This window comes from Mytilus trossulus, chromosome 7, assembly GCF_036588685.1.
Source record: "Mytilus trossulus isolate FHL-02 chromosome 7, PNRI_Mtr1.1.1.hap1, whole genome shotgun sequence".
NCBI lineage: Eukaryota > Metazoa > Mollusca > Bivalvia > Mytilida > Mytilidae > Mytilus > Mytilus trossulus.
This window is the reverse complement of record NC_086379.1, coordinates 28,103,019-28,129,777: the sequence shown is the minus strand read 5'-3', so window position 1 is coordinate 28,129,777 and position 26,759 is coordinate 28,103,019. Positions and strand designations below refer to the sequence as shown.

The following is a 26,759-nucleotide window of genomic DNA, read 5'->3' as shown; positions in this document are numbered from 1 at the left end:
TTTTAAATGCGACTAAACCAAGAAGCAATAATTGTCAAAAACATTCCAAACTTCTTATCATTTTCCCTTTTTGTCCCTTCCTCAGACATAGATTACCTTAGCTGTATTTGGAAAAACTTTCAGGAACTTTGGTCCTCAATGCTCCTCAACTTCGTACTTTATTTGGCCTTTTTAACTTTTTTGGATTAGAGCGTCACTGATGAGTCTTTTGTAGACAAAAACGGGCGTCTGGTGTATACTTATTCCTGGTATCTATGATGAGTTTATTCATGATTCTTCAAATTAAGATACAGACAAAAACAAGTTGTCCAAAATGTAAATGTCTATAAAAAAGTTAACATAATGACTTATTAATTTTTTTTTATACTGTAGTAGACAAACATATATCAAAATATTTTATATAATTCGTAAATATGTCGTAAATATTATAAATCATAATGGCAATTTTTTGTACACATATAAATCTTTATTTTATGATATCTTATTAAATAAAATAAAGATCTTTAAATTCTTTTTCCTTTTGATAACAGTAGGATTACAGTTTAAAGAAGACGTTTTAATTTCTTTAATCTTTGTCATGTAAAATAAATATATGGGTGGGGACTTGGAAATAAAATGTCATTTTCTAAAGGTTATAGAGAACTGTTGAATGGCATCAGGGACACAGTACATTGTATTAATCAAGTACGGCCTGCTGTGCTCCCAACCAAATTTATACTTTTGCACTTGAAATACTGACATAAGAATTGAACGTTTAAATACATAATCCATCAAGATCTTATTTCTCTTTTATTTCATAACAGTGCAGTTTCCTTTTTAAGGGAATATTTTGAATCATATTTTGTAAAACCATTTAAGAAAAAACATATAAACTGATACAAATTTGACATAGACTATACACCCAATTTGTACAAGTGTACAATTTGCAAGTATTTACCTCACTTGCTAGCATCAAATGCACTAATAGAGATGTTAAACGAACAACAGATCATATGAAATTAATGACATCTCCACAGGGTTACCACAGAAAGCACTTGAGGCATGTTTAAAATTGCAGTGTGTAATTTCCTACACTATCTTCAAATTTAACTGGCTTTGTCAAGATAATTATAGATGAATACTTCAACATTATTGACAGTATTAGCGCCTGAATCATTGTAAAAAATCTTACACTCAATTTCTGAAGTGTTTAACTATACTTTTGTTACAACTGGCCGGTTAAATTTGGAATTGGAAGCTATTGAAATTAGTGTAATTCAGCTGTAGAAGTTGACATTACAATTACATTGAAGAACTAAATATGATGCCTCTTTGCTCAATAGCAGCACTGACAACTCACATTAATACTTCAATATGGAATCAAAATCATACCAATATATATAAAACTCTCTGATGTTGCAACTCGAATAGGAGACAATGGACGACAAGTGACGAAAACAGCTAACATGAACCGGGCATGTGAGACCAACAAAAATGTTTTTGCAGATATTTAGCCATCATTTTTTTTTAAGAATTACTTGTAAATATTTCTTTTGAATCAGTCTTTAAAATTTTACTTTTACTGTCATATGTTTGTCACGTCTTCAAAATTCAGCTGTTTAAAACTTAGATGAAACGAGAATAACATTGTACTTTGAAAAACAACTATTTATTCTAATTTATTGGGACTGATAGCAAGTAAAAACCAAATATTTATATTTATTTTCGAAACTTCTGAAATTTGAAAATTACAAAATAAACTATCAGGGTATATACATTGTATTAGTATGTGCATGCTTGTAGTTAAATTAAAATACAAATTAATATTTACATCAAAATATAAGAAATAACTATTTATTCATATAGTTCAAAATATTTAGCAAACAAGGGAGGAAAAGAAAAATGTTAAACACCTGATAACCTACATGTTGAGAATAATTTCTATTTAGGATATTCAAATAGGATCACATTCTTATCGGATTAACACATTAAAGAGCATCAATTTTCCTTTAACGAAATACACAAAAGCATTGTTATTTTAGAAAACACTTGTCTATTTACGGTTAATTCGGAGGTTGAACAGGAAATATAGACCTCACATTTCGTATTTGTACTAGATCTCCGGCAATAAACAAAAAAGTCACATAGTTTATAGAAAAGTGAACAAAATTCGTAATTACTATACAGAAAATTGTAAAAGATGAGACGTGATTAAGCATCGAATAGAAACATAAATTTCCAACTGTTATAAAAAAAATTTGACAAATGATTATTTACCACCTACAATCAACCGAGTTTTGTACATAATGGAGTATTTCTATATGTATATAGACTAGACCTAAACATTGACAGCTTAAAAATAAAGATAAAGTATGTCATTGATAAATTATATTTTGACGAGATACCTGGGTATTCAAAAGAACTTACGTTACGTCAATATTCCAGCACTCGTATTGGTTTCCTCTTTTTGTACACACCCCCTCAGAGCACGTGGAATGATTTAATACAAATATTTTTATCAGCAGTTCAAAACCAAAATAAAAACACATTATAATTAGTTCCATTATTTGATACCTGGTGTTCTTTGATATTGATGTAAGTAATAATATACCTATTAAAATATTTTTAAACATTGTTTTTGATAGACGATGACGATCAGATGAAAACGATGATAATGATATATATTTTTTTAATAATACAAATATTAATTAGTGGACCTATTCTAATTTATTGATGTAGCTAAAAACGGAACACTCCGTATGGATATCAAAATTATTTTAAAGATAAGAATTAAGCTATACAAGTATGGCGTTCGTTGTCACTGAACAAGTATATATTTGTTTAGGGGCCAGCTGAAGGACGCACTGTGCGCGCTACATTGAAGACCTGTTAGTGACCTTATGCTGTTGTTTTTTCTATGGTCGGGTTGTTGTCTCTTTGACACAGTCCCCATTTTCATTCTCAATTTTAATATATATATATAATGATTCAAACACGATTCAAAGGAAATTATCTGTATACTTTATACATAACTAGTAAAAAGGGAAAAAATATGCAGTGACATTTAATTTTTATTATTGTTATTATAATTATTATCATTATAAGTAGTATTAGTAGTAGCAGTAATAGTAGTGGCAATAATTGGGAAATCTGTGAAAGTTAGAATATTGAAAAACTTTGCGTTTATAGTAAGTATATATTATAATACCTTGCTACGCATCCTTTCAGAGTTCATGCGGTTCCCTCCATTTGTGTTTGTTGCTTAATATCTTTCGTTTCATATGTTTGAGCTTTGTTGCATTTGTTAAAGGACTTCCCGTTTTGAATTTTCCCTGACAGTTTTGTTATCTTTCTTTTTAATCTATTCATGCGATTTGAAAATCGGTATGCTATTATTGCATAAATTTATATAATCAATAAAATCGACACTTTGTTTCAACCTTATTTTGAATCTGAATTGTTAATCATATAAATTCTCCGAATTCAATTTTGTAGGCAAAGTATCTTGTGAAAGATTAAATTCATTAGTCTGACCTTTAGTGATGTTTTATCACTCTTATAAACGGAAAAATTCAGTAGCGAAGCTCAGAAAACTCGTTTACTGTTGAACATCTAACATCCTTTGTCAATTTCAATTATTTAAATCACACATTCTTCAGTGCCAGGAGTTGCTGTAATCCTATTTAAAACAAGGCAGGTTAGAAAGATCTTAAATTCGCATACACTGCACTAAAACAATTTTTTTAAATGTACCTCACAAATGAAAAAGGAAGTGAGATGTTGTATTTGTGATTTGTTTTCCTTCTTGATCATTAATGTTTTAGCTCATGCATTTCAATAGAAGTTTTTGTGCTTGCATTATGTATTTTTCTTTTTATTTTGTTGAGCACAACGACAAACGATTTTTCAAATTAGATTCCAAGATTAAAAAAAGGAAAAAAAAAGAGATTGGTCTTTCATTGATTTGAATTATCTCCTTAAGCACCTTCAATACAGAGGTCAACTATCTCCCGCGATATTATACTGCCCACACAATGCATACCATATACCTTTTGTTTATTTTAATTCACTTAGAAAGGCTCTTGGAAAAGACTTACGAAAGTCCACTGATTCCTAATAACCATCTACATTCTTTAAACTCTTTGGTCGAGTTGTTGTGTCTTTGACACATTTTCCATTTTCATTCTTAATTTATAATTAATATATATTTTACATCCAGATATGATTCCTCAACATTTCTTCTAAGATACGATGTAATCTGTAGAAATAGAAAATAGCTCTGCTATAGTGCAAGGTATTTCAAACTGAATATAACATAAATGCAATAGTGATGAGAACGTCGTTAAATAAGCCATAATGTAAGGTTAACGACGAGATGAACCTCAGATATCTGTGTGAATGTAAACAAGACATTTGTCATGAAACTTCTTAAATGTAGGCTTTAAACCGGACATCAATTGTCGTAGGGTTTTCCCTTATCATGATAACTGACTGAATTATTGCATTATAATATTATTCGTTCATTTCCTTAATTTGTAGATAGAGCCTCGAAAAATGAAGACGATGTTCGAATTAATCTTTGCTGTGTTATGTTTGTGTTCTGTTTATATTCATAGTCGTCCAACAGATTCTGAGGTAAATAATAATTCTTTACACATTAAAACTTACACTGATTCTTTTAAAATGACATCAAATTATTTTTAGCGTACAAAAAAAGGATTATCATTTGAAATGTTCAGTAATTTATGTGATTGCCATTTTAATTTGATTCCCTTTTTGCTTGAAGCATGTTTTAAGTATTATGTTTTATTATTTACATTTGTTGCAATAAATTACATTGATTTCTCAGTGAAATAAAACCCAATAATTTCATATGAGAAACGTTGTTATTTCACTCCTCTGACGTCATATTACAATATGCGTTGTCAATAACGTCGCATCAAAACAAATTTCGAATGCGCAGAAAAAAGATAAAGTTACTTACATTTTCTACTTTAAATTCATAAAAGAGCCATTTGGCAATGTAATAAACAGAATAACTCAGCAAAGTATTCAAATATCGAAAAATATTTATCTCCTGACCGCACAAAACTGATAATTAACCGATGAGCTACGCGCATTCGTGAATCAATTTGTTCGGTCACTTTTTGCATATTCTTCTCTATTTGAATTCTTTGATTATATATTCTATAAATATATATTCAGAGTTTTTTTATTCAATTGATTTTTTAAGGAATGACTGTAATATTTTTTCTGTCTATGAAGAAAGAACATAAAAAATGTTGCGCACCTTGAATACCTCGCGTAGCGGGTTATTACAAAGTGTGCACCACATTGTGTCTGTTATTTCGAATAGACAGATAATATATTACAGTTATTTCTTATAATTTAATTCTAAATTTCATTTTAAATTGGAATAAACCTCGAAAAAACGTTGATGACGTCACTGTCTCATGACTAAATCATGTCTATGAGCTGATAAACAAATCGACGTCAGCCAATCAGAAGACGCATTACATCCAACATTAAAATATCAATTTATAATTTAATTTCTACCAAAAACAAATGCATAGTCAGTTTCATACCATGAAATGATTTTATGCCGATATCTTCGGTTCCAACAATAGCAACTTTAAATACCTTGTTTTTCCCTGAAAAATGCTGTATGAAGTGAATAACATAACAAACCATTCGGGAATTATATCTTGATGTTTCGTTTTTTTAAATATATAATTGGATTTATTTTTAATGATGTTAAACAGATGATATCGGGTATGTTCCTAATGTCATAACTACAATACCCTTCCCGTTTTCACGATTGTGACCTACCGAATTAGATTTTTTACCAGATTTGTTAGAACATTATTAACACGACGGATGCCACATGTGGAGCAGTATTTGCTTACCCTTCCGGAGCACCTATTAATATATCCCCAGTTTTTGGTGGGGTTCGTGTTGCTAAGTCTTTAATTTTTAATGTTTTGATTTCTATGCTATTATTTGTTTGTTTGTCTTTTTATTTTTAGCCATGGCGTTTAAGTTTATTTTCAATCTATGAGTTTTAATGTCCCTTTGGTATCTTTCGTCCCTCCTTTACTAGTTTTTGAAATTTATGGTATTGTATTTACATATGTAAACAAATGTACAAAATAACATGGAAGAATAGTCTTCATTTAGATGTGCACGCTTCATTTGTGTCTCAGATACAAACCTGTAATTTTTTTTCGAATTTTGTTAAACATCTTTGCTTTGATAAACCTCTTAACTCCTTGGGAAATGCCACAGTTCCATCTTCTGTAAACAACGATACATAATCAAGCAAATAAGAAGTCGTTTTTTTTAACCTTCATCATCTTAAAACGCAGTGTTCATCCTGTTTATACTAACGAAAAACATATTATTTTTATTCATGGACAACATCACAATTTGTCACAATTTTACAGAACATCCAAAAATACAATTTGAATTTGAGATCATGAAAATCATAAAGGTTATGATTATACAGATAATAAAAGGTATCATAAGTTGTATAATTTGGTAGTGATCCCTTATCAAAATATTTTTCACGAAATAAATTCTTTATTGCAAATTAAGAAATTCGTTACATAGATTTTCAGGTTATTTCGTTGTATTTCGTGAAAGGAAATTTAAATCGTTCTCACAAATAAACAGGCATTATGTTGACGTTTTGCAAAGACTAATTGTTGCAAATTCTATAAAAGATAAAAGAAATATAAACTTTCGATTACATTTTAATCCATGCTCAAAATTATTTAAATTCGTTTTCACGAATTCAAATTGAATTTTTGAAAATTCTTAATGGGTTTCCGTGAATAATCAGTGATGGGTCGGTCCAGAGTGAAATATAGATTTGAGAACTGAATTGAGCAAAAGAAGAAAAAACAAGTAGTTATTAAGGGGAGCTATATTTTTGTAAAAACAAAGTATAAATATAAATATATTATGAAGGAAGTTAAATGCTATGCACACAATCTGGCTAAAATTGCCCAATATGTACCGTAACCTTTCTGTATGTCGAGTTAATAAAAATAAAAAATGTCTTAACTTGTTCTTATACATGTACGTGTCTTTTCTAGTTTTACTCACCCCATATATATATGTAACGTCTTTAAATCAAGAATTATTTTACCGACCATGGGAAACCCTTTTGGGAAATCAAAGTCGTTAAACACCCCTCAGTAGTAGAAATAATTTTGGCTGATGTTGCCGCGGTCTCTATATTTGTTTTTTGTTATATAGTTAGTGTTATTATCAGATATTATGGAATAATTGTGAATGTATTTGACACTTATGGATTATTCATAATTAACTTATATTGTTCGGTTATGCATGGCTTAATGGTTACCTAACATCTTCTTCATTCACCCTTATTTTAGAATTGGGTAAACAGTTATAATTTGAGCATGAAACATAATATGAATAACATAAATATTTCAGGATCCTTCATATCCAGGTGAATTGAAAGATGACCCTACAATACATGAACAGAATATTGGTAAGATATTCTTATTAACTTTAGATGAACAATTATCTGTGATTTTGTTCCGAACCTAAGTAACTTAATAGGTTCTCCTTATATTTACTGCAATTACTCACAGTGATTGGTTCTTTTTCCCCCGTAAAACTTATGTTCTTTTTCCCCCGTAAAACTTATGTTTTGGACTTTTCTGTCCACATTAAATATAAAATTTTCGTTTGACAATGGGATAGTTAACCCATATAGTCTTTATATAGAGTTTAATGAACAATTAAGTGTGTGACATCGTTACATTTTCAAAATCCTGTTATTATCATTATTGGTTTTGGTTAATTTTAGAGTTTCTCGCGTAAATGAATTACCAACTTATCTATAAAGAGAGTAGTTATTCCAAATAAGAATCTTTGAAATAATCATCAGCACATTCGTCGGTTATGATCTGTGTGTTAATTGTGTTGCTGTTTTAATTCTTGCGGTGTATAGTCAACAACTGAGAGATTTTGATGAAACAGGGGTATTTCAAATAACGTCTCATTCGTTTTCTTATAAACTTAGCAAAAACACGATGGTCTAGAAGATATATTCTGGGTACTGACGTTGTTCACCATCGTAATAACGTGTTATAATATTCTTTTATTTTCTTATGAATATTAACTTTACTGGATTGGTTTTTCTTTTGCGAAATCAAATTTGACATGGCTCTGTTCTTATACATTACATCATTGTGTTATTGTGCTATGATAGGTTTTGTTTTTTTGTTTTTACAATTTGCTCTGCTTTGTCGTAATGACTTTTTGTGTTTCTTAATAAAAGATATTTGTTTGTTAGTGTAGTGATTAAGATAATAACACAATGTTGAATGCTGCACCCCTATTTTTACCTATTTTTTAGTTTGTTTTGTAAACATCGTTGTCATTATAATCAAATTTTATACGACTGTCATACAAGTAAAATTTTAGAGCTATAAAAAAAACATTTAACAAGTTTCTACATAAGAAAGAACGTCTGTACCAAGTCATGAATATGACAGTTGTTATTCATTCGTTTGAGATTTTGATTTTGCCATTGATTACAGACTTTCCATTTTGAATTTTCCTCGGAGTTCGATATTTTTGTTATTTTACTTTTGCATGTAGAAACTTTATAAACGGGTTATCGCATTATGTACTTCAATGTACATTTAGAAACAATATGAAACAATTGAATCATGCCAAATCTGAAATATTTGCTGCATTTTGGATTGTAACCTACAAACATTCATTAATGGTACCGACACAGGGATAGTCAAAACTAATGAAAGAGGGTCGCCGATGCTTAGAGCAAATGTTTCTGGGATAATCTTCACAAGGTTCACTCGTGGCCAATAGTTAATAATTACATTAGATGTATGTTTCATTATTATACGTTATTCTGATTGGCTAATTGCACATCACATGTTATTCCGTGAGCAATTGCATCAAACAATAACATTTATCATTCATGATGACACGAGGTCCCACAATAAAGTGCACAGGTGAAATAAATAACACTTCATAAAAATCGGGTTTTTATAATCCTAGCTTTAAAATGTAATTATAAGTATTGAATGCTTCTTTTTGTAACTTTATAGGTTGTAAAAGCGTTGACCGTGCGTACATTTTTAGAATGAAGCGCTTCCCCGATTCATACAAAATGTACTTCGGTCAACGCTTTTACACCCCAATAAATTTACAAAAAGAAGCATTCAATTCTTAAGAAAAGCTAAAGCAAAGGTATTCAACCATATTGAGACCAAAAAACCAAATGAGCCTTATTAGAACAATTAATACCGACCACTATTGCAATATTTTCAAAGGGAGTTGCAGCTTTATTTTTAGTACACTTATTTAAATGGTTTATTAAGGTTGGAAGTTTGACGTGGTTTACAAGATAAAGTTTATTTTAAGGTTTGCTAAAGGGATGATCTTTTGATTAATCAATGGTATTTGGTATGCAGTTTTGTACGCATTTAAATATTACCATTTCAATTTCGACATTTGCATTACACCATCAAAACTATAAAACGCGAAACATATCTCTAGGTCAACAGTTTGTTCATTTCTTAATCTTTAGAACATATTTAAACTATACTATTATCATATATAAAAAATACTTTTGTCATTCCAGGAATAAATGTAAAATGTTTAACGGAGGGTGATATTGTTCGTAAAGGTTGTAAAGTAAGTAACTCAGTAGGATAAGGTATAAACAAGTATTAGAGTGATTAAGATAATACAAACAATGTTGACTGCTGTACCCCTATTTTTTGACATTTTTACCTGTTATTTTTGTTTGTTTTGTTCACACATCGTTGTCAATATGATTGAATTTTATACGACTGTCACACAAGTTAGAAGTTTAGCTAGCTATCAAACAAGGGCTAATTCACCATTTTCTGCATAAGAAAATGTTGTCTGTACTAAGTCAGGAATATAACAGCTTTGTCCACTCGACGTTTGATGTGTTTCAGCCTTTGATTTTGTCATTTAACTAGAGACTTTCCGTTTAGAATTTTCGTCGAGTTCAGTATAATTGTGACTCCATTTTTGTTTTGTTTTAAATACATAAATGTTAAAAAATCCACATGACGAACTTTTAAAGAGGGACGAAAGATACAAAGGGACAGTCAAACTCATAAATCGAAAATAAACTGACAACGCCATGGCTAAAAATGAAAGAAACAAGGGTAAGCAGAATCTGCTCCACATATGTGAACAGTTGCACACAAATTTTAATCATAATAGGTTACGATTATTATGAAAAATCGTCATGTTGTTACTGTATATTTGTTGCCTCATACATAAGAAATATACTAGAGGGAATAAATGTCACCAAAGAGCTAAGCTTGAAATGAAGGTTTAAATCTTAACCACCAACATAACAAAGTCATACATATATAAATTATCTTTAAGAAGATACTCAAGAGTTCCTATTGGCATATTTAATTAAATTGTAGACTCGCCAGTCTGTGAATAATTATCAACAGACGTGGACAGTGAACAAAATTCCATATGTTTTTATACAGAACAACTACAGTAAGTAAATGCATTTAAGGCAAGTATTTCTTTTAAAAAATACTCTTTTTAGTTATACATTATCCCTAATGTTAGAAAGTTAAAGGTTTGGTTTGCTTGCTTGTTTTGTTTGCTTTGATGTTAACTCAAGCATTGTAATTCAAATTGACATCTGAAAACAACATAAAAAGGCGGAGTCGAACTTATATACATAATATTACAATGCTTGAGCAAACGTTTTACTTACAATTAAAAAAAAAAAAACAACATTAACTTGCTAGCTTTATGCTAACAACTGTAACTAGCTTTATGCTAACAGCTGTTACTAGCTTTATGCAAACAGCTGTTACTATAAAGTCATATACATATGAAGAGTTGGCTGTAAATAACATATTGTTCAAATAATTTTTCTGCAGTAAACAAGACATTTCTATTCGAGTCAGAAAGGTAACCATACACACACATTGACATCAAACTGAAAAAATTTCGTACAAGTACGAGCAATGTATTCATAGTGTGCGTATTATTCACAGTGAAAGAAGACAAACATATCAATTCGCGTTTAATCAGTTTCTAGGAATCTTGTTCAGCTTATCATGGACAAAATTATTAGTAATGTGACAAATTCAATATTAATTCATTTGGTAATTTTAAAAAAATGTTTACAAATGTTCCATGAAACTATTCGTAAGCATGGACACGAGGTTGATAAATACTTTACTACAGTAAATCAAAAAGTCTCGAAAGCCGCGTTTAATCATAACATCTTTTTTTTTAATTTAGCTGCTGAGGAAAGAAACTTTATATTGACAACATTCGAAAGGGTTGTGTCCTTAACAGGCAGATGTATTATCTTTACTCCGCGAACAACTGAGAAAGATTACATTTATATAGCGAAGGCAGGAGGGTAGGTGGTGTCTAAAGAAACTGATAAGAAATACGTAATGTACGTCGGTAAAAAAATCTAACGTCTTTTTTAAAAATATCTTTCATGGTAATGTATGTAGTTATTCTACATTTAGATAAATTTAGTACTTTTTATGATAGACAGTTGGAGGTAAAAGTAGATTTGTTTTCATACTAGACTACTAACAGTATAATACTGTTTTTTTTCAGTGCAAGATAAACTGATAAAGTTCTTTTTTTATACAAAATGTGGCTTAATTTATCAAACTGAATACAAAGAAAGCATAGCCATTTTACATGTGCTTCTTGTTTGCTTATAGGTGTTACAGTGAAGTTGGAAGAATAGGCGGCCCTCAAGTTCTATCTATTGATGTCCATTGTTTTAGATATCATACAACCATGTTTAATGGTACCATTTTGCATGAAATTATGCACACACTCGGATTCTGGCACGAACATACACGTCCAGATAGAGATCAATATATAAAAGTGAACTACGACAATGTTGAGCAAGGTAAACATTTTTCTTTCTATATACATGATATTATTGTACAAGATAGATAAACGACATTAATCATTCTAAGGAATAATTAAACTGCTGGTGGACGTTTCGTCCCCAAGGGCATCACCAGCCCAGTAGTCAGCACTTCGGTGTTGACATGAATATCAATCATATGGGCATTTTTATAAAGATATTGACAGCATTTTGAATATTTCAAAAACTAAGGATTTTCTTATTCCAGGAATAGCTTAGCCGTATTTGGCACAAATTTTGGGAATTTTGGGTCCTCATGCTCTTCAACTTTGTACTTGTTTGGCTTTGTAACTATTTCGATCTGGGCGTCACTGATGAGTCTTATGTAGACGAAACGCGCGTCTGACGTATTAAATTATAATCCTGGTACTTTTGATGACTAATTATTCCAACAAATATGTTGTCGATAAGAAACTCCAGCATACTGACCACTTGTTCTTCTGTGTAGCATATTTTACCTTTTTGTTTGGCACTATTAACGAAATATGCCTTATGAAATCCCAAAGCAATAAATTTGCTACCATTTGTATGTTGAAAGGCATTGTGCATGTTGTGGATGATTTTTTTAGGCGTTTTTTTTTAATTTCACATGGGGAATGGTGGTATACAGGGTTGAAAAATCAAAGGTTTTGATAGAACATATTTCAGAAAAAAAACAAGATTTAAAATTGTCTAGAAGTTCTTTAGAATGATTAAGAATCCACATATGATTAATACCACTACGCGAGTAAATAGTTTCACAGTATTTCTGAAGACCCTCTTTCACTGCGGACAGAATTGTAGTCAATATAATGGACAATTATTTAGTAGAACATGAAGATGAGCTAGTGATATACCGTTGTTTGTACGGAATTTTAAGAAATTTTGGTATCAAATACAAACAAAGTAGGTCCACCGATTTGGTGTTAAATGCAATGTTTATTGAAGCCATGAAGGACTTATGATTTGCTCAAATGATATGTCTTTGTATGTTGGATCACCTGAGTACACCAATGCTCTATTGTCAAAATCGACAGGAAGGAATTTGCTCTTTTCCTCATGTAAAGGTTCCGATCTTACTGGTTTGAAAAGACGGAACAGAGCTACATCACAAATAAAACTGACTAGTCTGTTTATTGCAGAAAATGTAATGGTGACAACTTTCTCAAGTAAATATTACCAATATGGAATCATCTGTTTTATTAAAATTTGTATTTAATCAAAAGTATTTACCAAAATGTTTTCTTTCTTTTCTTTTAGCTCACCATTTTGACTACGAAAAGATGGACATAACTGAAACTGGTCTCAATGACAAGAAGTATGATTATTATTCAATAATGCATTATTCTACAAGAACTTTCGCAAAAGACAGACAAAAACCCACATTTGAACCAACACAACATGTTGATATGCATGATATTGGCCAAAGAAAATACCTGTCTGATGTAGATATCAAAGGAATTCAACAGTTATACCAGTGTGGTATGTATATACATTTTAACAATAGTTCGATACACATTCTTTCAAATGCTGAGCACTATCTGAAAAAGTTCATATTTCTGAAATACTAGTAGCTAGGACCATTAAAGTTTTGGTAGCCGAAAATAATAGAGAGCAACCTACATGTAGTTCATATCTCATACGGGCTATTTTATAACAGAAAGCATATACTATCAATTAAATGAACTACAAACAGAACGAGATCAGAAACGTCGTCAAGGTTTGAATCTGCACATATAAATTAACTGTTAGAGGAATCTCAAGTCATATGCATCAGTCAAAACAAATAATTTCATGGAAAGCTGTAACTTAAGGTAACGTCTACGCCACTAACAATGAAAGTGCCGAGTCTTTCAATTAAATCGTAAAACAAACATGATAAATCGTTAAACCTATAACATTTCCATATATAAACATTTGAAAATTATTGTATTTTTCTATGGAACACGGATAGAATGAAAACCTCAGTACTTTTGGCACTAAACAATTAATAAACTTTCAGCATTGATCATTTAAAAAATATATATCCATATAATGTGTGTTCGTTCAGGGAAGCCGAAAGTATGTGCCGAGCCAGTCATACACATCTATGGTTACCCTGTTGTAAAACTCAAGAATTTTCCAATTACTGGTTCAAAAGTACGATACTCCTGTAAGAACCATTACACACTGGTAGGATCACCAGAACGATTCTGTAGGAACGACGCAAAGTGGTCAGGTGACGATCCATACTGCTTGGGTAAGAAACCATTATTTATGAAAGCTGCCATTGTCATCGGCGTTAATTCGAAAAATTCTTGAATTTCTTGATTACCCAGCTTAGCTGTATACTTCGGAATTTGTATCCGCAATGATAAACTGAGTAACTTATTTTACCTATTTAACTTTTCAAAGTTGATTGGATTGTTTTGTGTAAAATAAAATGACAAAACGCGTTTTGCGCTTATAAAATATTCTGGTATTTATGCGTTTATTAAGCGGTTATTTACGGGATAATGTTGGTGAACCAAATATTTTGATATAAATTTTTAAAACCTTTATAAAGTTTAGAACATGTTTATTACTCATTTACATAGGATCCAGTGCCACAAATATATATTGCAATTTTGACAAAGATAACTGTCAGTGGGCTTCGGACTCGGTAAATAATAGATACCAATATGGAATATGGATACGACACAGTGGAACAACAGATACAGATCAAACTGGGCCCGTCTTTGATCATACATGGGAAACGTCAGACGGTATGTTTACCATTTGGAATTTGAAGCAACTGTGAAAGGTTAAGCTAGCTATAAAAACAGATTTAATCCACCTTGTTCTACATAAGAAAATGTCTGCACCAAGTCAGGTATATGACAGTTGTTATCCATCCCACTGCCGGTGGACGTTTCGTCCCCGAGGGTATCACCAGCCCAGTAGTCAGCACTTCGGGGTGGACATGAATAACAACTAAGGATTGTCCTATCCCAGGCATAGATTACCTTACCGTATTTGGCAAATGTTTTGGAATTTTGAATCCTCAATGCTCTTTAACTTTGTACTAGTTTGGCTTTTATAACTATTTTGATGAGTTTATGAAGACGAAACGCGCGTCTGGCGTACTAAATTATAATCGTGGAACCTTTGATAACCATTATCCATTCGCTTGATGTGTTTTAACATTTGATTTTGCCATTTGATAAGGGACTTTCTGTTTTTGAATTTTCCTCGGGGTTAAGTATTTTAATGATTTAACTCTGTTATTTGTAAACAACATTTCAATCTTTAACATGTAATACTTGACAAACAGCTCATGTTAATTGCTTTCTTAATTGTTAAACTCGAGCAGTCTATTAGGAACTTTTCCTGGAAAATATATTACTGAAAAGAACCTACTAATGAAGACAGATTTATTTTAAATGATTTTGTGTATTTCAGGTTACTATATGTATGTTGAGAGTTCACAGAACAGAGGAAAAAAATTCAGAATGAGACTTTTTGATGTCCCGGCTGGAATCTGTATGTCGTAAGTCATTGTTAACAATTCAAATGAAAGGGTTAATGAGAGTGATGGAGTCAGTTTTACAAGGTCATGACGCCAAATCACAAAAACAATTACGAATACTTTAATCTTTTAGTTGGGATATAAATCAACTTAAACTGTAGTTATGATGTTCGTTAGTGCCGATCTATAAATGAATTAAAACATACAAGATTCAGTTATATGTGTAAAGACTTGTCAAAAAGACATTGCATTATCTGTATACAGATTAATTATGTTGCTGATATTATCTGTACATTTCGCTATTACAAAGTAGTTAATGAAATAAACTATACATTTCTTGAGAAAAAAAATTAACATGACCTGACACAATAACAACAAATAGTGGGAGATATTATGGACATAATTGTGCAAATCGTGATACAAGCATGAAATTTGGTATAAAGGTTAACTAAATGATACTTATAAAAAATCCGCTGCTGGCCAGAAAAAATAACCATTTTTTCAAGATGGCCACCACACATTTTGAAAATGGCGTCATAACAAATTAGCCAATATTTGTAAATCCTTTGAAAGGTGTGTTATATGTAAAATCCATTGTTAGATTTGATAAAAAGAAAATGAAAGTTCATAAATAACAACTAGACAATACATTAATGAAACTTAATGTGACTTCCGGTTTCAAAATGTCGGCTAACGAGTCAAAAATTTCGATTTTTTTTACTTTCAAGCAATTTTACAAGGGATTTTAATCCTTGAGAGAAGTGTTATGTATAATTCAATGTAAGATATGATAAAACGTTAAAAACAGCTCCTAAGTACGACAAAACAACACAAAACTGAAGAAAAATAGTGGTTTCCGGTTCCAAATTAGATGCAAATACGTAAAAAATATTTTAATAATTTTCATCAACGTAACAAGTAATAACACAAGCATGAAATACAAGCATGAAATTTGGTATACAGGTGGACTAAAAGAAATCAGGTGCTGGCCATAAAAATTTTTCATTTTTTCAAGATGGCCACCGATCATTTTGCAAATGGCGTCATATCCAGTTGTAAATCTTTGAAAGTTGTGTTATAGGTATAATCCAATGTAAGGTTTTATTAAGCGTAAATTACAGTTCCTAAAGTACGGAAAAACAACACATAAATGACAAAAAATAGTGATTTCCGGTTTCAAAATGGCGGCAAAATGTTTTGAAAATGTATTTTTTTTTATAATTTTCATCAATCTTTGTTAAGATTAAATGTCTAGTTGTGTTAGAAAGACAGGTTCGTTATCTTAAAATTATCGGACAGAAGCCAATAACAAAACTCATACAAGGAAGGACAGAACGGTAGCATTTAGTCACCAACACAACTGGATTTTTCGCCTCCTCATTTCAAAAGTTCCCGACAGGAGGATGCAACTTTAACGGTAGCCAAATAAGTCCTCGGTTTTTTTCTTTCATCCAACTCCAGTGTTCATGAATTGGTACATAAATCAGGCTGAGCCCAAACTTATCCTCCTTGATACGCTGCTCTTTGGATGTGCTCCAAAAAAAAAAACTCTTGTAGGCGGGACTACATCACAATGCCGCTTCCTCCTGTGTAAAAATTTACATTGTGCCTCGTTAACAGCAAATAGTGATGTTGTTCTGTCATACATGATGCAAACAAATGCTTCTTGTATGTCCTTGTATGTGTCTTTATACTTCAGCAAAGAAATAAGTACGTCCCTTACATGTTGAAATACTTCTAATGTCATCCAAACTGACCTATTCCCTTAGTGTCACATGCACTGAATGTATGAATGAAAGGAAGAGTAGCTACACGAGGACCAAACGCATTTGATATATCACGTACAGGAAGCCATCAAAAGTCTTCATTCCTGCCAAAATCTATCCACAGTTTGTTCCACCATATTTTTGGAGTGCTGCAATTCTTAATACTACTACATCTGTGTCGGTGCTACCTTAAATTACCGTCCTACAACAATTTTCTTAATCCGGCCGAACATGGACAAACATTCGTATATCTGCTTCTCCATGCTTACACACAAGGGGTAGCTGGAAAGTATCCTTATTAGTCTCTACAGAAGCATTTCTGTCGGCAAGACACTTTAAAAATTTCGTTTCGTTGTCATCTTCATAGAGAAAACTACTCCAGAACCCAACTTTTGTCTTCTCACATCTAGCCTTTCAATGATTCATTTAGTAAATCTAAAACAATATCTACTCTTGAATACTTATCGATGCAAGATTTTATTTAAGGCCGTATAACACAATTGCAAAATCATCCAATATTGATTCCCTACAAGGTGGCCTGGAATTAGCCATTGCTGCTCTATCAACAATAAATGCGTCAGAATTTGGATCTGCAAATTACAAAATTTTTCAAGTTTATCCATTTGCACCAATTTAATACCACTGTTAAAAATGACATCCAAAGACAAAAACGGAGGAGCAGTTTGTCTTAATGGATTAAGAAATATTCCAAATCAATTTGTCCACTGCGACAAAAAAAAAGTCTAGAAAAGATATCTAAGAGCTCTAGCTTTGTTTTTTACAAAAACGTTTACAGTTTTTTTTACCGACATAATAGGAGTTGTTCTTTTAAATCTGGTTATAAGAAACCGGTTCTCCTTCGTTTGGTATTTGCCTCAAAGGATCTTCAAATTATTTGCCTTTGATCTTTTTAAAGAAACCCTTCTGTGTTCATTAAGTGTTTCATCTATCATAGAATGCCTCAAACCACTAGATCTTGCAAATGTATCTGATAGTCTACTGACTTCTGGTCTAGCTACCATCAATACGTCTAAATGAGGTCTTCGGTTAAACATATGACAACACATCGCCCTTTACAATTGCATTATTCTGTTTTTGTCTGATAAATTGTGTTATAAGAAAAATATTTTCTGGTCTTACGTACAGTAAAATTATCATTTTCAAAATCAATTGCCACCTGTGGGTGACTAAAGAGAAGTGTAGCCATATCTCGGAGAAGGTCGTTCGCGATCGAGAATATGTTAAACAATCAAGACTTAAATGAATACAGTATCATGCTTTATATGGACTGTTTGTACAAAATCTGACTCATGAAATAAGCATACTAACAAATTCACAAGAAGTTCTTATTTTATAATTGAACGCCAGGAATTGAACTGTGGTAGAGATGACTATATTTTCTTACGGAAGTCTATCAAATCATTGAACGTCACAGAGTCATGACATGATTATAATTTCTGTGTTTAGCTTTCTTAAGCCGATATATACCTTTTAAGCTAAAACACATAGAGTTATCTGATGCGCGTGTCTAGTCCTAGGTACATTTGAACATACATGCAAGAATATGCCGTTCTAGGTGTTGCAATAATGGTTTTAGTGAGGACACATGACACAGGTGTCCATCTACCTTCACGTAATATATCATCCAGAATTTTATAACAAGTCATTTCAATGTGAAATCCACCTTACATGACGATAAACGTATCTTCTCTGTACAAATCAGGCAATTCCCACTGAATATCCATTACCAAAAGTGGCCGATCTGCCGTTACTATTGATGTTTTTCTCGTTTTAACCACATTTTCCGTCTAATCCATCAAATAACTGATCATTGCAACTGAATTGGCTTGTTTTTAAACAGTGGCATCATAGATTTTACACTTACTTGCTTTTTAGAGTAATGAGATGAACTACGATTTTTACCAGTTTGCCCTGGTAGTGCATACTAATCACTCATTATGTCTATAAATAGTTTGCGCATGCGCAAAATTGTTAAATCATTTGTGTTATAACCTTGAAAAATGTTATCAAACCAAATCATAATATCATTGAAAATCCCAAATCACTTATTTTATAGTAAATAGTTAAAATATTTTTTAATGAATTTTGTTACATTTTCGCGCGTGCGCAAACCCGGTTTGTGTCAAATACTCATGTCTAGTGAATTATTCACATGTAAAGAAGGTAGCTACCAAACCTGACAGCTGTTTTTCACTAAAAGAAGGTGAACGAAAAGTTTTCCAGAAAAAATCAGTATTTTCAAACTAAAAAAACAGCCATTTTAGAAAACGGCGGTGGCCATCTTGAAAAAATGATTTTTTTTAATGGCCAGCAGTTGATTCTTTAAAAGTATATAATAATGATGTTTTGTGGTAATTTTCATGCTTGTATCATCATTTGCACAATTCTCTTGATTTTGCCTGCTAATATCTTCCACTAAAATTGATAGAAGTCATTTTTTCCAAGTAGAAAATGCTTAATTAAACTGTTATCACAGAAATATGTCTCGCCTTTTTGTCATTTTGGGCTTTTGTGAATAGTAGTCACATTGGCAATCATAACACATCTTTTTTTTATATTTTTGTAATTTTGATAATGCAAAGGATGAAATTGAAATAGCAATACTTTTAACATGTATGCAAATATTTTAATTCGAAAAACTATGACTGAAGGTACATGTCTAAACAATCTCCAAGGAAATGAGATGTGCCAATGCTTATACAACTGCGTACCAAATACCATAGACTTAAAGTGTTCCTTTTAAACAAACCTGTACACAAACATTAAATATTAACTATGCAAAAGTTTCATGAATAGACTATGACTGAGGGTACAAATACAAATTATCTCCATGGACATGAGATTAGCCCACGCTTATACAACTGCATACCAAATATCATTGATCTACAACTTGTGGTTCACCATAAACACGACCTAATCACAAACTAATACATTGATGACGCCGCCGCCGCCGATCAACAGCATACCTGTCTTGTTTTTTGACTGCGTCAAGGCGAGACAAACATGATTCGGTATCGAAATAGTTTGTGACCGCAATATTTCTACATTAATCTTTCAAAATGTTTTTAATATATACTCAACTATGCATTATTAGGTTATACCACTGCCAATGGTTTAAAGAGGTATGAACAGTTATGTGTTGAATTATTTCAGATTTTATATACATAAATATGGTAAAGGCATAGTTCCTGGTTCGCTTAGGGTGTTTGCATCACAAAATAGAGGTACACGTGAGAAAAAGATATGGCAAGATAACGAAATAAGTTCAACGGAATGGAAGCGACAACTCATTTTATCAGGAATAACTGGGCCATATGGATTGAGAGAAAAGGTAAATATGTAGGCAGCAATTGTGTACCAGTGTTGAGAGGAAGCATAATTATCAATGAACATTAATAATTGCTAACAAGTTTGACATAAATATCATATTTTTATACTGCATTATAGTACACATTCGAGACTCCAGTTACGCTTTCTAGAAAAAATGAAGAGATTTCACGTGCTTTAAGATCCCCGCCTTCGTTAATTTGACTAATATTTGTTTGAAACGGATCAACTTTTCCTCTTCTTATTCAATGGAAAACAAACAATGACACACCTGTCAGGGCATTATGTTTCACCAGCCCAGGGGTTGAAGTCATAAATTTTTGCTCAGTGCTTGGAGCACAAAAATCATGCTCGAAACATGAAATCAAGCATTTTGATTGGTTGATTTTGGAGTACGAGTACAAAAAAGTGTGCTCGAAAGTTTTATGACCGCAAGGCCTGACCTTTTGTTTTCCCAAGATTGATATTACCCATTATTAATAAGTTCCGGTCGAATCCGTTTCGGATTGTATTTTTCTTCCTCTGGGGCATCACCGAACGATGTATTTTAGATTTGTATATACACTGTTCATATTGACACATGAACTTTGTTATTATAAAGATCTATAAAGAGATTGACAATACCAAATTCAATCATTGTCAGTTTCGAGTTGTAGTTAGAGAACCAGGACGAGTTCAAATAAAGATTTTCAAAGCAGAAAAAACTTAATATCATCATTGCTTTATTAGATGACAATACTTTTACTTAACATCCAGGCTAAAAGAAGTGTAGGTAGTTAAATTCAGTCACGAAACTCCAATGTCTGGTTCCGTGACTGAATTATATTATGTTTACAAAAGCTATATCATAGTATATGTACATGTCAGGTGTTTGAATATAACTTCACATTAACGAGTTTTATCGAAAACAAAGGAAATGATACAAAATCTCTGGGAAAAGGCTGAAACCGAAATAAACACAGGTTTATTGTCATCACAAATTGTACCACCGATCCGATATGGCTGTACCGCAACTCACTGGCAACATGTTTTCAGTCTATGATCTTGATAGTTGTCTATTATGGTAATTTACCGATTGGACATATTGACTCTTATGGCGATGCATGCATATCACGAGACGCGTACCAGGTATTGCGATTCCCTCATGTCGCTTGTTAGTTATCTTGATTGTCCATAACATTGGTAAACTACTGTTGCCTTATTTAACATATGTTTATCCATAAATTAATTTCTTTTAGAACCTTCTTAGTGGGGATGGTTTTCTCAAAGTCCGGTCGGGCCAAACCAACGGTTTCAAAAAATGGTTTTTATAAGCTTCTCCAATAAGCACGCGGCAGTTATTCAGGTGTAAGAGCAATTACTGCTCGGCTTGGTGTCCGAGAAAGGCAACGTATTTTAGCATTCTTTTACCTTTAATACTAACATGTTAAAAATCCTGATCGGAGTGTCGGGAAAGTACAAAGAAGTGTTGATTTCCATATTACACTATAACACGGTATTGGCCTGAACATGTTGAATATGCATTTAAATTGCCACTTGGGGTCAATATGACATCCATTATCATATAGGAAAACAAAATTAGTTTTGCACCAGACAAATCTTGTTAAGGGGGTTTAGTTTCCAGTGTTAAAATGATGTGTTTCATGGTGAAACATATGGTTCAACTGCTTGAAGTAAAATTGTTATTAGTTGATTGACTGTTGTGTTTAGGTCCGTTTGGTAATTGATTTATCCATCACTTTATATGTTGGCATTTCCAAACGTATGATAACAAATTTACCAGGTTCAGAGTGTACAGGAACTACGTTATGCTCTTCAACTTTGTACTTGTTTGGCTTTATAACTATTTTGATCTGAGCGTCACTGATGAGTCTTATGTAGACAAAACGCGCGTCTGGCGTAGTAAATTATAATCCTGGTATCTTTTTTTTATAACCTTTTACACCACTGTGTCGATGCCACTGCTGATGGCCATTGCGTCCCTGAAGGTATCACCAGCCCAGTAGTCGGCACTTCGTTGTTGACATGCATCTCATTTATATGGTAATTTTTATATTTCTTGTTTACAAAACTAAGGATGTTCTTTTCCCAGGAATAAAGTACCTAAGCCGTATTTGGCACAACTTTTTGGAATTTTCGGTCCTCAATGCTCAACTTTGTACTTGTTTGGCTTTATAACTTTTTTTTTATCTGAGCGTCACTGATGAGTTTTAAGTAGACGAAACGCGCGTCTGGCGTATTAAATTATAATCCTGGTACCTTTAATAACTTTTTAGATATACTGAACTATGTTTATTTTATTTTTTGTCTCTATATTTTGTAGATGGATATCATATTTGAAGCTGAAGTTGGAACAAGTACATATTACTGGGACAGTGACATGGCCGTTGATGACATTGTCATTGCAACCTGTGGTCAGATTAAAGACTATGACAGTTGGTTAGAAAGACAATCAAAAACAACGAAAACTATTGTAAAGATTGCAAGATTCACATGATTAGTGATAAAGCTGTTAAATCGGTACAGAGCTTTATATCGAATAATTTATTTTTTTTGTCTCGTGTTACATGAAGTTTTATACTGTTATAATAAAATATTGGATGGAATGAAGGGTTGGTCGTGTTGTTTTCATTTTTGTCGAGCCTTCGACTTTAGTCGAAAAAGCGAGACTAAGCGATCCTACATTCCGTCGTCGTCGGTGTCGTAGGCGGCGTCCACAAATATTCACTCTGTGCTTAAAGTTTTTGAAATTTGAATAACTTTCTCAAACGATCCTGGATTTCTGCCAAACATGGACAGAAGCTTCTATATGATCAAAAGATAGTATCCAGAAGTAAATTTTGTAAAAATAAAATTCCATTTTTTCCGTATTTTACTTATAAATGGACTTAGTTTTTCTGCCGGGAAATATTACATTCACTCTGTGGTTAAAGTTTTTAAAATTTTTATAACTTTCTTAAACTATCCTGGGTTGGTACCAAACTTGGACGGAAGATTGTTTATGATCATAAGATAGTATCCAGAAGTAAATTTTGTAAAAAAAAAATCCGTTTTTCTGTTTTTTACTTTTAAATGGACTTTGATTTTCTGCCAGGAAACAATACATTCACTCTGTGGTTAAACTTTTTTAAATTTTAATAACTTTCTTATACTATTTTAGATTTGTACCAAACTTGGACAGAAGCTTGTTTATGATCAAAAGCTAGTATCTAGAAGGAAATTTTGTAAAAAAAAATATCTATTTTTTTGTATTTTACTTTTAAAGTGACTTAGATTTGCTGCGAAACCACATTCACTTTGTGGATTAACTTTTTAAAATTTTATCAACTTTCTTATACTATTTTGGATTTGTACCAAACTTGGACAGAAGCTTGTTTATGATCAAAAGCTAGTATCTAGAAAGAAATTTTGTAAAAAAAAATATCTATTTTTTTGTATTTTACTTTTAAAGTGACTTAGATTTGCTGCGAAACAACACATTCACTCTGTGGATTAACTTTTTAAAATTTTATTAACTTTCTTTTACTATTTTGGATTTGTACCAAACTTGGAAAGAAGCTTGTTTATGATCAAAAGCTAGTATCTAAAAGGAAATTTTGTTTTCTATTAGTTAACATTACATTCAGTGTACAGTTAAAAATTTTAAACATTTATTACATAAACTATCCTGGATTTTTACCAAACTTGGACAGAAGATTCTAACAATCAAAAGATAGTATCAACAGGAATATTTTATTGATATGTTTGAGCTTTAAACCGTTGTTTTTCCTGATTGAATTGTTTTACACTAGTCATTCTGTGAACTTTTATAGCCAGCTATTCGGTGTGAGCCATAGCGCAGTGTAGAGGGCCGAACTTGACCTGGAGTGGTTTACTTTTTAAACGGTTTGTCATTGATGGAGGAACATCTACTTATTTCTTCCACCTGCCATTTCTTAAAACAAAAATGTGTCTCAAGTACACGGGTGCCCCATACCCACTATCATTTTCTATGTTCAATGGACCGTGAACACTCTAGTTTGGCAATAAAATTAGAAAGATCATTTCACAGGGAACATGTGTAATAAGTTTCAAGTTTCAAGTTGGTTCGACTTCAACTTCATCAAAAAGTATCTAGACCAAACACTTTGACCTGAAGCGGGACAGACAGACGTACGAATGATCGAACAAACAGACCAGAAAACATAATGCCCATAAATGAGGAATACAATTCTTCAAGAAACGATAAGATTTGTTTATTATATACATATATGTTACAAGGGAACCTACACAGTCTCACGACAATAAGCGTTTCCCCATTGTAAATGTTCCTTATTTTAGTGAAAGTGTTCATACGTGTCCATAAATACATTACAACTCATTCGCTATGCCCGTGTAATTTAAAATGATTTTAATGAACATTGATGAATGTTATTTTTGTATAGCTAGTGAATTTTACGGAAATGGTGCTTACCGAGTCCAGCCATTTACTTGATAAACGGGTATTTTATCGATTCTTTAAATGAACTTATTCTGAAGCAATCACAAACTATATTTTTGGTCCGAAACATTCTTGAAGTGCATGTGGATTGTTTTGAACATAAATCAGGCTGTTAGTTTTTCTCGTTTACTTTGTTTTACATTTGTAATTTCGGGGCCTTGTATAGCAGACTATGCGATATGGGTTGTGATCATTGTTAAAGGCCGTGTGCTTGTCCCATAGTTGTTCACATCTTTGTCATTTGGTCTCTGGTGGAAGTTGTCATTTGCAATCATACCATATATCTTCTTAATTGTGTATTTGTGCATTGGAAGATAAACCATAGGTCAAGTGGCAATATTGGTATTGCTCACCATAAGCAAATTCCTATCTTCAATTTTCGGTGAAAATCTAGTTGAGAAAGATGATGGGATTGAGAAGGACATTTATATCCGTGGTCATTTGGAAGACAAATATATCGAAACAGCCAAACGAGTCATGGTAACGACCGTAAGAAAGAGGCGAAAGATACAAAAAGGACATTCAAACTGGAAGATCAAAAATAAACGGACAATTCCATGGTCAAAAGATAAGACCATAAGACAAACAAATAGTACAAAAAACAGACTAGAGTGCACACACTGAAATGTCTCGCCTTCTTTACTAATCATTGATATTATGTTGATAGTCCTAATAATAGAGCTTTATTACAACTGTCACATAAACTTAACATAAACCAAGAAAACTAAACATTGACCTGTGAACCATGAAAATGAGGTCAAGGTCAGATGAACCATGCCAGGTAGGCATGTACAGCTAACAATTCTTCCATAAAACAAATAAAATTGACTTATTGCTTATAGTTTAAGAAAAACAGACCAAAACACAAAATCTTAACACTGAGCAATGAACCGTCAAAAATGAGGTAAGGTAAAATAAAACCTGCGCGACTGACATGTAGATCATGAAATATTTCCATACACCATATATAGTTGACCTATTGAATATAGTATTAGAAAAAAAGGCCAAAACTCGAAAACTTAACTTTGACCACTGAACCATGAAAATGAGGTCAAGGTCAGATGACACCTGCCAGTTGGGCATGTACACCTTACAGTGATTCCATACACCGACTATACTAGACTTATTGCTTATAGTATCTCAGATATGGACTTGACCACCAAAACTTAACCTTGTTCACTAATCCATGAAATGAGGTCGAGGTCAAGTGAAAACCGTCTGACGGAACAGAGGACCTTGCAAGGTACGCACATACCAAATATAGTTATCCTATTACTTATAATAAGAGAGAATTTAACATTCCAAAAAATCTTAACTTTGTTTCAAGTAGTCACTGAACCATGAAAATGAGGTCAAGGACATTGGGCATGTGACTGACGGAAACTTCGTAACATGAGGCATCCATATACAAAGTATGAAGCATCCAGGTCTCCCACCTTCTAAAATATAGACCTTTTAAGAAGTGAGCTAACACCGCCGCCGCCGGATCACTATCCCTATGTCGAGCTTTATGCGACAAAAGTCGCAGGCTCGACAATAAATATAGACCGAGCAACACGAAACCCAACAAACATAGGGGGATATCTTAGGTGCTCTGAATGATAAGCAGAACCTACACCACATGTGTGTATTTTCCAGTGACATTTATAAACATACTCATAAAAAATCTCTACGAAGAGAGTTGCCTCATTGGTAAGCATACAACATCTGCTTTTTTTATATAGATACCGGTATTTATAAGAACAATAT

At 32.3% G+C, this 26,759-nt stretch overlaps 1 protein-coding gene across 1 annotated transcript; it reads left to right on the top strand.

Annotated features, from left to right (window-relative positions):
- The first annotated feature begins 2,517 nt into the window (after positions 1-2,517).
- On the top strand, positions 2,518-23,126 carry LOC134726938 (zinc metalloproteinase nas-6-like). Its single transcript, XM_063591334.1, has 13 exons — positions 2,518-2,574; positions 4,519-4,614; positions 7,438-7,495; positions 9,623-9,675; positions 10,452-10,530; positions 11,293-11,416; positions 11,736-11,929; positions 13,190-13,411; positions 13,980-14,168; positions 14,506-14,673; positions 15,350-15,437; positions 20,357-20,534; positions 22,854-23,126. The coding sequence occupies exons 2-13, from the start codon at positions 4,534-4,536 to the stop codon at positions 23,025-23,027; spliced, it is 1,608 nt and encodes a 535-aa protein (XP_063447404.1). The 5' UTR covers positions 2,518-2,574; positions 4,519-4,533; the 3' UTR covers positions 23,028-23,126.
- The last annotated feature ends 3,633 nt before the right edge of the window (positions 23,127-26,759 follow it).

Excerpts from the sequence above, each read along its gene's own strand:
- LOC134726938 (XM_063591334.1), top strand. The coding sequence starts at position 4,534 with ATGAAGACGATGTTCGAATTAATCTTTGCTGTGTTATGTTTGTGTTCT. Across the intron at positions 4,615-7,437 it reads GTCGTCCAACAGATTCTGAG|GATCCTTCATATCCAGGTGA; the intron begins GTAAATAATAAT and ends TAAATATTTCAG. Across the intron at positions 10,531-11,292 it reads TTTTATACAGAACAACTACA|CTGCTGAGGAAAGAAACTTT; the intron begins GTAAGTAAATGC and ends TTTTTAATTTAG.